The 11,819-nt window shown below is 40.1% G+C and overlaps 2 protein-coding genes across 5 annotated transcripts; one reads left to right on the forward strand and one right to left on the reverse strand.

Annotated features, from left to right (window-relative positions):
* Nucleotides 1-763: 763 nt before the first annotated feature.
* ftr14l (finTRIM family, member 14-like) lies at nt 764-7,759 on the reverse strand. 3 transcript variants are annotated; one of them, XM_068326713.1, is made up of 8 exons: nt 7,653-7,759; nt 3,618-4,017; nt 3,391-3,486; nt 3,010-3,243; nt 2,747-2,906; nt 2,477-2,647; nt 1,839-1,975; nt 764-1,453 (listed from the first exon to the last, which is right to left on the reverse strand). In XM_068326713.1, exons 2-8 carry the CDS (start codon nt 4,011-4,013, stop codon nt 1,055-1,057), a joined length of 1,593 nt encoding a protein of 530 aa, XP_068182814.1. In that variant the 5' UTR covers nt 4,014-4,017; nt 7,653-7,759; the 3' UTR covers nt 764-1,054. The 3 variants fall into 3 exon arrangements, with proteins under 3 accessions (XP_068182814.1, XP_068182813.1, XP_068182815.1); XM_068326712.1 differs by lacking the exon at nt 7,653-7,759 and adding an exon at nt 4,120-4,181; XM_068326714.1 differs by lacking the exon at nt 7,653-7,759 and adding an exon at nt 4,120-4,166 and having other exon boundaries at nt 3,618-3,985.
* si:ch211-198a12.6 (uncharacterized protein LOC563253 homolog) lies at nt 5,600-11,639 on the forward strand. 2 transcript variants are annotated; one of them, XM_068326710.1, is made up of 2 exons: nt 5,600-5,758; nt 8,181-11,639. In XM_068326710.1, the coding sequence occupies exon 2, from the start codon at nt 8,297-8,299 to the stop codon at nt 9,959-9,961; it is 1,665 nt and encodes a 554-aa protein (XP_068182811.1). In that variant the 5' UTR covers nt 5,600-5,758; nt 8,181-8,296; the 3' UTR covers nt 9,962-11,639. The 2 variants fall into 2 exon arrangements, with proteins under 2 accessions (XP_068182811.1, XP_068182812.1); XM_068326711.1 differs by lacking the exon at nt 5,600-5,758 and adding an exon at nt 6,874-7,006.
* Nucleotides 11,640-11,819: the final 180 nt, after the last annotated feature.

An 11,819-nucleotide genomic window follows, 5' to 3' on the forward strand; every position in this document is an offset into this window, starting at 1 on the left:
GCGTCTAAAACTGAATGTAAATTCAGGCTCGTAAAGAAAGGCCGACAAAACTTTTATCTGAGCTTGGATGATATGTGTGATTTGATGTTTAAGTCCCACACGTGTTTCTGCTGCCCCCTGGAGCATCAACGCGACATCTATCTAATCACTGTTTTTACAGGGACAACACGAACAAGTACTGTGCTGTATTCAAATCTACAAATATTATTTGATTTCTTATTTACTTGACTTTCCTCATGCATCTCATTAAGGAAACAATTTGCGACACATGCCAAGCGTCTTATGACGTTTACCATCAAAATAGTTTGTTGTTCATTACTGTTTCTATTTTAGATTTTTATCTATTATTATTATTATTATTATTATTATTATTATTATTATTATTAACATTATTATTATTGATATGAGATAATTGAGATCTATTCATATCTCATCTTAGCTTAATTTCCTGTCAATTAACAAGTTTTGGACTTAGTTGTATATTTTTCACATCCATCAAATAAAACTTTAAGGATTTTCTGTCCTGATCTTCACTGCTGTTAGGCAGAGATAGTGGAGTGTATTTCCAAATCGTAATTTTTTTGCTCACGGAGCGACAGTGTTAAATAGACAGACATGAATGTGAAGTTTTTAATAAATGTGATAAGTGTGCACATCATGCAATTTTAACTGATCCATTTTAATTCCATTTTAAAGTGGAAAATAAATAAATATAAACTTGGAAGGATTTAAAAACCTGATTTAATTCATCAAAGTAGTAATGTAATAGTATGCGTAACATTATAAATTAGTAAAGAAAAAGACGTGATACATGAAGATATTAACATTACGATCTCTTGTATATTGTTTAAAAACATTTTGATGATCTTTTCAGGATAGATCAACCCAAATCAACGTTCCAAAGTAACAAAACACACACAAAAATTAACTGTTTGGGAGTTTAAAAAATAAGATGAAATAAAGGGGAGAGAATCAGAAACAGACCCTGTTTGAATCTTTGCAGGAGCTGTGAGAATATTATGTAATTATTTATATACAGTATATGAGAGCTCTCCTACAATTTGATAGTAGTACCAAAACCCCACACACTAAATGCGGGATAGAGGGGCTCTGTAAATGTAGTTTGGACTTTGTACAGAAGCTTCATGCCATCAGACACACTGTAAAATGCAAGTATTCCTGCCGTGTGGTCCAGGTAAACACCAATATTATTGGACAATGGAGATGGAATATCTTTGCTCCTATTATTGTGTACAAATGATAACTTGGAATCAGAGCAGTACAGACTCCAGGACACTTCGTTCCAGCCCAGACTGCATTCATTGCTGTTTCCTTTACGACGGATTCCTTTGTAGGTTACAGCAATGTCGATCTCGGTTCCCCTCCAGTCTACCTCCCAGTAACATTGGGAGGTAGACTGGGAGGTCCCAGTCACACTGTCCCTACACAAGACCTAGAGCAGAAATGAAATGAGAAAGGGTGAAATGAAATGGTTGAAATGAGCGAACAAATCACAAATTTAAGCTTTATGTATTACTTATTGCTTATTATGTATTGAATAAGATTAAAGATTGACAACATTTACACACTTGTTAAAATTCTGAATTGTAAATAAAGAGATAAACTGTTAAAAAGTGACAATAGGAAACCGTGTTTAAAAGTGATATGATTTCACAGACTAATTGAAACCTTTATCTAGCTCAAGATGGGCCATTTTATAAACACATTTACTCTAAAGCTCTGTATTCAGGATTCAATACTTGATCTCTTCACCTGTACACCACGAACACAATGAATCCCATCGTTGTCGGTTCAGCTAAAAAGTTTCATACTCTCACCTGCTGCCAATGGTCAAATCGTTCTGGGTGGTCAGGGTAGTTCTTCGGCTCAGTCTTCATCATAGCGGTTCGATTCCCTTCAGAAAGGTGAATATTGGGGTGGACAGTGTTGACATCCAGAATCAACTGGCAAGCATCTGAAATAAAAAATAGGAACATTCATTCTCTCTGTGTTGTCGTTCATCAAATTTAATGTAAAGATGTGATTTTCCATTCATCCATTTTGAGATTAGATATTTATATGAGCCTTTGATGTCACAGTTTATTGTTTTAAATCTCAAATAAACAGCTGCACTGTAAAATCTATCATGTCTCAATTTGTTGAAATGTTTTTCACAAGTAGAGCAAATTTAGGAGCACCTGTGTTTGTTTAAGCAAAACTGAACTGTAAGTTTGCTTTCCTCTATTTCTCCAAACCTGTTCTGCAAGTAGCATACCTCTGAGAACACGTCTTGGTTGTTTCTCAATGCAGGGTATCTATTAAAGACTTTTCATGGGGATGGGGATGGCCATTTTATACGGCACAGTGAACAGACCTCACTAACTTGAGTACAAATGGAGTTTTTATATGACTGCCAAGTTGCTGCTTTAAGTTTCACAACAGGTTGAAGGAAGGAAAAAGCAAACTTGCAACTCACATTTCATGAAGTCCTCTCTTATTTTAGGCTCCGCTCTTGTCCTTGGTTCTTCTCTTGTTCTTAATTCTCCCCTAATACTTGGTTCTTTTCTTTCTTTCAGTTCGCTGCTCAGCATTGACTCTCTCCTTTCTCTCTTTGCCTCTGCTTCTTCCGTAATATGGACTTCCTTCACTGCGAAGAAACAGGTTTCAACACTAAGACAGCAGCATATTCTTCCTAAAAACAGAACCATTAAATCAACTTGACATTAAAAAAAAAAAAGTTTTCCACCTGCTCCTGAGATGTTACTCATTTCAGTCTTGCAGACTTCCTCTACTTGTAATTTCAATGTTGCAACAGCCCTCTTGGCAGAATCAAAAGAGTAGTATGGAACAATGCTGACATTGTTGAGGTCCTCATATCCTGACGGGCCCGACAAATTCTGCCAGCTCTGATATGCAGTGAGGGGAAAGATTGGAAAGACAAAAAAGATTGATCCAATAAATTATTCACATCTTTCCCACCGAGGTCTCGTCCGTTGTCTTCAGTCTCACCTGAAGAAAGTGTATGTGATCATCAGTGTGTGAGAGTTTGTCCAGGTCACTGTGTCTTTTCCTCAACAGAGTAATCTCCTCTTCTATGCGGTCTAGTAGTATCTCCCCCTGGGTCACGGTGGTCTTTTCGCGGGTGCGGATCATCTCCTTGACATCATTGTATTTCCTCTCTAAGGAAAGCAGAAGCTCAGTAAAGATCCGCTCGTTTTCCTCTTGGACTGTTTGAGCCGAGTGCTGATGGGATAGATGGAGAAAGACAATTTAAAAGTTGAAATCAAAGTATGGGAAACTCAAAGCCTGGTAATATATAATAATAGCTGTTTATTTATAACAGACAGTGTTTATAGCCACACAGTAGAAGTGAGACCACTTTGAACTTACTTTCACTGACTCAACGGCTTGTCGGAGATCCTGCCACTTTTTAATTCTTTGGTCAATCCTCTGCTGAGATTTGTGCAACGTGCTACCAAGTTGTTTCTGTCATAGAAATGATATTAGATTAGATATTCATTGTTTATACATCCATGTTTACATTGTCAAACAAAGAATGACCTTTCAAATCACTCATGGAATACCCTCATTGTTAGACAGGTATTTTTGTCACTCACTTGTTTTTCGGTCCTCTCAGTTCCAGCAGGGACAATATCGTGGTGTTTGTGTTCATCCATCATGCAGAGGACACACACTGATGTCTGATCCGTTCGACAAAAAGCCTCCATCAACTTGTCATGCTGGGCACAGATCTTCTCTCTCATCTGACCTGTAGCTTTGACCAGTTTGTGTTTCATCAGAGCAGGATACTCGTAATGAGACAGTAGGTGGTTCTCACAGTAAGATGCCAGACACACCAAGCAGGACATCTCAGCCTTCTGCCTTGTGGTGCAGAAATCACACAGGACATCCCCACGCTCAGCTTGGGCCCTGGGCTGGCTACGACTGGCAGAGCGACGAGATCTCTCCATGCTGCTATACCTGTCTAAATCCAGAGTAGCAGGATGGGACATTTTACTGCAAGTAAAAAGTAAAAAAGCCAAATAACAGCCAATGAAAATACTTAAAAGAAAATTGAGCAGAATGACAAATCCAGAAAGAAGGTTAGTTGCTGCTTACAGCTTTGGCGTAGCAGTGTGACTGAGGCAGTGTGTGTCAGAATGTTAGCAATGTGGTTAAAGCACACTGCAAAACCAGTATTCCTGGTTGGGAGTTTTATAGACTGAAAATGGGTGTTGCTAGTACAGTAGAACAAACATCCTCCCAGAAACAAAGGAGATGAAACTAGCAGGTAGGCAAGCAAATCTGATTGGTAGACACATAGTTCAGCGACACTAGCAATGAGATAACAGATAATTTTGTGGTATTAATCCAAAATTCTTCAACACCTTGCTATGTGATTACATTCTTATTGTTGTTCGATTAAATAGTTACAGAAAAAGTAAAGTTTTACAACTTAGATTTAAAAAATAAAAAGTAACCTTTTAAAAGAGTTAATTCTGTAATTTCAGAATTATTGTAATTACAATAATGATGTAATATATTGTAATACATAACAAAACAAAACAAAACAAAAAAATAAAATAAAATAAATATATATATATATATATATATATTTAGATTTTAACTATGCAACCTTTACTCACTTTGAGTTTCAGCCACCAGCAGTCAGTCATTCTTTAGGATTCTCACTCCTAAGTACCAATCACTTCTAGAGACTCTTTGTTATTAAAGCTTCGCATTGACAAAATATTAAATTTCATATGGTCAGAAATAATAGAATAATTTACATTCATGATGGTGATTGGTCTTTGAACATAACTGGACAGCAAGCAGTCAGCATAAAAGGTCGGTCAGGGAATCCATTATTTCTCTTCACCCAAGCAAAATGCCCATGATTGTTTGGTTGAACATGCACTGGGTACCTGATTTAACTGTTATCTTTATGGGCTACGTAGTTCTTAAAGTTAAAAAAAAAACGTGGTTGTTTTCTTAATGATAACTTGGCAGCTTTTCAAGACATGTCTAACTAACATTTAACTGAATCTAACAGAATCAGCATTGTTTCAAGTAGAAATTCTCCATAGTTGCATTAGTCTGTATAATGTATATTTGTTTGATCTACCCTTGCTTAGCTCAGTCACAGCCACTGACATATTATAAGCAAAATTTCATTTCATTTGTCTTTATTATTTACTTCAAAATTATTTATTCCAAATTAATGTGTTTTGGACATGGTGAAATGCAAAGTGAAATGCTTTTAATCTTCTCTTCTTCTTTCGGCTTTTCCCTTCAGGGGTCACCACACCACACCTCTTTGGTCTTCCTCTAGGCCTCCTGCCCGGCAGTTCAAAACTCAGCATTCCCCTACTAATATATTCACTATCTCTCCTCTGGACATGTCCAAAAATATGAAATTTTATTGTGCCACAATTCAGTATATCCATATAAGAGCACATGGTTTAGAAAGGGAGTTGAACAGAATAGTAGCAGTTCCACTCCTGGACTGAGGAGGCAGTAGTGGTGTCTGTGAGGCAATGAAGCGACAATGTTTGCTTTCGGTAAAGTGCGTCGATCGTCCAACGTTGGCGCCAGATGAGCTGTGGCGCCAGCAACACACAGATCGAGAGAGGAGAAGTCGCACAGCGTTTTGACGAAGCTCAGAACAGCTTTCAAAGCCATCTATCCCAAAGTTAAAGCATTTAACTAATTCCCTTTTTACCCCCTCTTCAGTCATCAAGAATAAAACAACAGAAAGGTGGGTGTGTGCGCGCAATTATTTTAATATTTGAAACCAGTTTGATCTTTACTTCTGTGGAATGTGGTCGCGTAATTTGAAATTGCAGTATCATGAACAGTGAGAGCATTATAGTACTTTTTGATTAAAGGGACTAATATTTTCCTCCTGTTCATGTCTCCATTTGGGTTCTATTCTGCATCTTGACGTTCAGACATTGAAGAACTTCATAACGAAAATATACAGGCCCGAGAGTCTCCTGGTTTGCATCGTTTTATTGTATTAAAAGGATAAACATACAGGACGTAAGTGGCATAAATAACTGACAGAAGGAACTATTAAAGCTTTGATCATCATCTGGGATTGTGTTCGTAGTAGGTCGCACAATCGGCCCATCCGTCTATCTTCATCAGTTTTCAGTTCGTCTTTGCATGCTAAATTGACATGGATGGATGGTAGGTTTAGCAAAGCTTCCCTTCAGATGTTTTACAACCCGTAAACTAACGCTGTGGACGAGAGGAGACTTTTCGCAGGGCTAGCAAAGAGGGTTAGCTGGGTCGTTAGCTTGGCACCTTGGCTATTTAGCCACTAGGCTAACACTGCCTCGGATGGATAGCTGCTAACGCCAGCAAGGCCGTTGAAGTTGGATTTGCGGTCCGTCGAGTTCAGCCGTGTTCAACGAGAGCTATTTGTTTGTAGCCAACAACCGTCGTGAGCTTTGAAGTCCCTATCACATTTTTCAGTGGTAAATGTGTGTTTAAATTCTGCTACAATGGGATTTGTTTCTTCTGTTTAATCGTTACAGGTGAAAAGAAGCCCCTTCCCGGGCTTTTCGCCTAGCATTCGTCGCTTTCACGCGGTTAGCCATCTTTGTTTCTGCTAGCGAACTCCTGGCTGATATTGTGCTTTGGCTCTTAGCGTGCTAACCAACCTACACTAGCTTACAATATTGCATTCTGTCTGGCTATTTGTTAAATCGAGAATTCAAGTGGTTTCCATTTAGGTCGTACATAAATTTAGGTATGCACTGTGTGTATTTTAGCTTCCTCGAAGATCGCTCTAGGGGTGGCTCTTGTTTCAATATGTTTTGAAGGGCGGAAGCTAACGTAGCTAGCGGCAGCCATCTTAGACGAGCATGTAATCTCGGTTAGCTGGAAGTGCTGGTGTGGCACAACAAGATGGCCTGTTAATACTCGCACAAAGACGATTTCCGCGTTGCAACTGTGTCAGAAATCGCATCAAATGACTTTGTTTTAGCAACAGTTGAAAGTAAGTATTCAATATTCTCGCCTCATTACTGCAATTAAGAGTTGTTTTGCTATGCAGCTAGTTAGCTGGCTTAATCACAAACATTAGCAGCTAACCTTAACACAAAGCTGTTTTGTCGTTAACCAGTCCCCTTCCGATCATAGCCAGCTAACTAGCGGCTATGGAAGCTATTTGTAGCCGATTTGGAATGCTAGCAAGACTTTTCTACTTTTAATAACAAAACTTTGCTACGTTAATTATTTTATGCATTACCTGCGTATTCATAATTAACACGGGTTGCACTGCGGAAGAGTCTATTTTAATAGTCTGTTGGGCTTCGGGTTGGGGATTAATATCCAGAACTTTCGCTCCTTCGTGGTGTTGTGGTCCACTTTGATATTATCAATTGCGTTAGCAAGTGAAGTGAAGCTCGTCTCCAGCGCTAACAGCTAGCAAATGGATCAATTAGCTTGCTGGCTAAGGACTGCTGCCAGTATGTCGTTCCATTATATTGGAGTTGTGGAGATATACTATTTTGTTAATAGCTGTTAGCCTGTGCATCTCTCACATAAACATTGATACCACAATTTATGGACTTTTTGCTTTATGAACATGTATGTGTGTGTAAAAAGTATGATACAATGATTAACAATCTAAGTTCACCCACCAGTGTACTCCATCAGTGCTCTGGGCCTCTCGGGTGTCATTTAGCTTTGGCTGATTTGAAGCATGAATGTCTAAGTCCTGAGCTAACAGGCGTCCCTCCTCAGGGGGAGCAGGTGCCAAACTTTGTGGTTGCAAACAGTCTTAGCTCTTGAATATGTCGGTGTTGGCTGACATGGAATTTATTATTGAATGCACACAAGTAATGAGCTATTGTCCAGTTTGTTTTAGAGAAGCTGGCTGTGAATTCATTGGATTTATTTCAATAATCCTGGCCATGGTCGGTCACAATTATATAAAATAATTATAAGGGCGTAAATTGTATAAAAATATTCTTCATGAATCCATTCCATCCGTATTGGCTGTTTAAATATCCCTGTTTATGAGCACTAAATTTTCATCAAATTATTGAATTTTTATGCTAGATATTGATACATTTAAATCAACTATAATTGCTTGGTTTTAGATTTACCTACAAAGGCAAACAGTGAAACTTATATTTTTTTTCCCTGTTTATTTCCCATGTTTGCAGGTCACTGACAAGAGCACCAGCGCTCCGCTGAACAAAGCCAAGCTTTTTTTACCCGATTCCCTTAAAAGTCATCATCCGGCAGGAAAACGGAGGTCGTGGGGCTGGAGTGTGTGCTCATGGCCGAGTCAGAGACTGAATGTGACACACCCGGCCTTGACACACTTGGGTCGGAGTGTGTCATAGCCCATAGCCATGTCGACCTTCATTATGGAGCTGAAACTGAGATCATGACAGAAGAAAAGCGTGGATTAGAGCTGGAGATCCATGGCTCAGATTTAAAGATCCAGGGATTAGGGACAGATCTTGGAGCCGTAGCCTGCGTGGATGCAATTGTAGCGGAGACAGACCATGATTACATTAAGGTAGAACATGGGGAGATGCACTGTTTCACAGGAGCAGAAATTAAGACAACAGGAAGTGAGGCTCTTCTGGGAGAGGTGCTTCTTAAGACGGAAAGTGAGCATGTGGTGAAGGTGGAATCTGACCACGGTGGGGAGTTGACAGTGGAGTCTGAGAATGGTGTCATCATCCACGAAGCCCATGGCCTGCAGTGCAACGAGTGTGGGGAGATTTTCGGCAGCATAGCTGATCTTCACCAACACTTCGAAATCCACAAGGACCTCAACCCTTATATCTGTGTCCACTGTGGCGAAAGCTTCGCTGTGGAGGCCAGCCTCAAGCAACACATGAAGATTCACATGAAAGAGAAGCCCTACGTTCCCCCTGGAGTGGAAATAATGGGCAAAGATGTTATTGATGCCTTCAGCCTCAAGTGTCATCAGATGATTCATTTGCCAGACAAGCCACACAGATGTTCGGAGTGTGGAAAGAGCTTTGCAGCTGCCATCACTCTAAGGGAACACATGAAGATGCATTCGGAGGATAAGCCTTACAAGTGCACACAGTGTAGGAAGAGCTTCGTTCGCAGGAGGCATCTGAAAAAGCACCAGGAGGTCCACGCACGTGAGAAACCATACACGTGTGGACAGTGTGGCAAAGGTTTTGCCACGACTTCAAACCTGAAGCAACATCAGAAAACCCATGCCGCAGTCGTGCTCGGGGACAAGCCCCATCGGTGTGCAGAATGTGGGAAGTGTTTTGCCGCTCCGGCCACCCTAAGAGAGCACCAGAGGATCCACTCTGGCGAGAAGCCCTATAAATGCAACATGTGCAGAAAGAGTTTTGTCCGCAAACGCCACCTGAAGAAACACCAGCAGGTCCACGCTGGAGGGAAGCCCTACACCTGCAGACATTGCAATAAAGGCTTCAATCACTCCTCATCTCTCTCTCGCCACCACAAGACCCACCTGCAGAATCCAGTGTTTTCTCCCCCGCAGCCTGGAAAAACCTTGTCCTACGGCACGCCTCCAAAGCAGAGGGTACACCAGCAGGGAGACAAGCCCTACATGTGCCACCATTGTGATAAGGGCTTCAATCATTCCTCTTCCCTTTCCCGGCACCAAAGAGTTCACTCTGAGGGAAAGAGTTACACCTGTGCTCACTGTGGCAAGAGATTCAATCACTCGTCCTCCCTGGCCAGGCATCAGAGAGTGCACTTGGAGAGCAAACAGCAGCAGCAGCCTCAGCCGCAACAGCCGTCGCCACAGCCACAGCCCCAGCAGTACAGCACCATTCCCACAGGAAAGGGATTCCCCAACAATGCCTTCCCTAAACAACGTATCCTGTCTGTCGAGAAACCCTACAGGTGCTCCCAGTGTGGAAAAGGTTTTAACCATTCATCCTCCCTGTCAAGACATCACAGGATCCATGTAGATCAGTGAGCACCTTGTGTCACATTGCAAACGTAGACATCTCCTCTCCCCAGTTTTTTGTTGTTCCAATGGTTTCATTGACATAACCACGCCACAGGAAATATCAGGCCAACTTCCATAGACTAAAATGGTGAGGTCAGCACATTGCCACATTTCTGTGGAGCAGCTGGAAATAACACTTAAGTCTTCAAAAAGAAATGGCCTTTCTTGTAAGACTGTGATGTAATATTCAAAAGTTCACTTGGGACATTGTTCTCAGTATGTAGAGGGTACAATAATACATTGGGTTGGAGCCTCTGTTCATGTCGATGCTTCGTTTGCCCCAGGACCTCCTTTGAATACTTTTAAAAATGAAAATTATTTGAAGATCTACATGATAAAATTGTTACCTAAGAGAAAAAATATATGCGTCAGTCTATGCCTCCCTTCACCTAGTCTTTTGATTAATTCAGTTTGTCAGATGGGCACATGCTTTTCAGCTGCAGCTTTGTTCAAGACTGTCAACTCATTTGGTGAGCAGCTCTCGTTAGTAGTTTTTCACCAACATAACCCATGTGAGGTAAGCATTGAAAATCCAATGTAAATACTTATTGATTTTCTTATATATATCTATGGGTGACTAGTGTGCCGTGGCAAAAAAATACATTTTTGATAGTAAGATCCACTCCGTCTCCACCTTTCTTTTCCTTTGATGACTTAAGATTTGTTTTAAGTGTTGGAATAAAAAATATTGCTGGTGTTCTCGCGCAGCTTGCTCTTGGCTCCATCGGACACGAGCCATCCTGTACATTTATCGGGTTGTTTCCTTGTTTGTCTATGATGGATTCATGCTGCTGCATAGATTACAGAGAACAACACTGGCTGACACTATGATTCTACTTTGACATGCAATTTAGCCTTTCGGAAAGATGATGGAAAATAAAGATCTACTGGGTAGCATATTACTACATGGCCTGTGTCCTTATTACTGTGCAGTTTCCTCTGTTTCAAAAATACACAAAATGCAATGTCACTTTTTATTGCTTTGGAGACTAAGTCAAGTACCTGTGTATAGAATTATAAGCAACTCTTACTCATGTTGATCTATCACAATTTGATTAAAAGTTGTGTATACTAAAGAGACTACATGGGAAAACTCACTTTTTCAAGAAAAATTTTACTGAATTCTGATGGATTGCGTTCTATTTACTGCTCTGTGTAAAAATCTTTTACAAACTAATGTATTTTTTTAGATATGGCTTGGGTTATATGAAAGGGAATGAGAGACAGTTTTTATGGGAGTGAACATGGTGAGCAATATTTTCTTTTTATTTGAATGACAATTGTGCTTCAAACTGTAGCATAGGTTTCTTCCTTGTGTTAGATAGGTGCCTTATTGCATGCTATGTAGAGGTGTATGCCAAGCTGTTATTTGAGGAGAAAAGGTTAGGGTCTTCAGGAGTTTTGTTTATATTACCCTACGTTTAATTTGTTCTCACTGATACCTTTTGCTTGTTTTGCTTTCATGTATATTATCATGCGTTTACACTGTTACGAACATATTGTCTATTTTTTTCCCCTTTTTGTCAATGGCCTCATTGTAGAAAGAAAATGTAAAAGATCCATATAGGCTAAAGGTAACAACTCCTGTAACACCTCTTCCCAATGAAGTGGCATAAATGTGGATAAATAAAGGTTGTTGACTCTTGGTTTTTTTTTAAATTTTTTTAGTCAACTAGTTACCTGAACAACTAAAACAAGTGTTGAACAAGCATATCCACACGTACCAGCTCCATAACAAAGAGCACATGATACCAAGAGTAATGCTCCGTTATTAACATTCCGCTACGGGGAGGCTGCTTGGTGCACCTACCAAACCCGTCCACAG

This window comes from Antennarius striatus, chromosome 11 (assembly GCF_040054535.1).
Source record: "Antennarius striatus isolate MH-2024 chromosome 11, ASM4005453v1, whole genome shotgun sequence".
Taxonomy (NCBI): Eukaryota; Metazoa; Chordata; class Actinopteri; order Lophiiformes; family Antennariidae; genus Antennarius; species Antennarius striatus.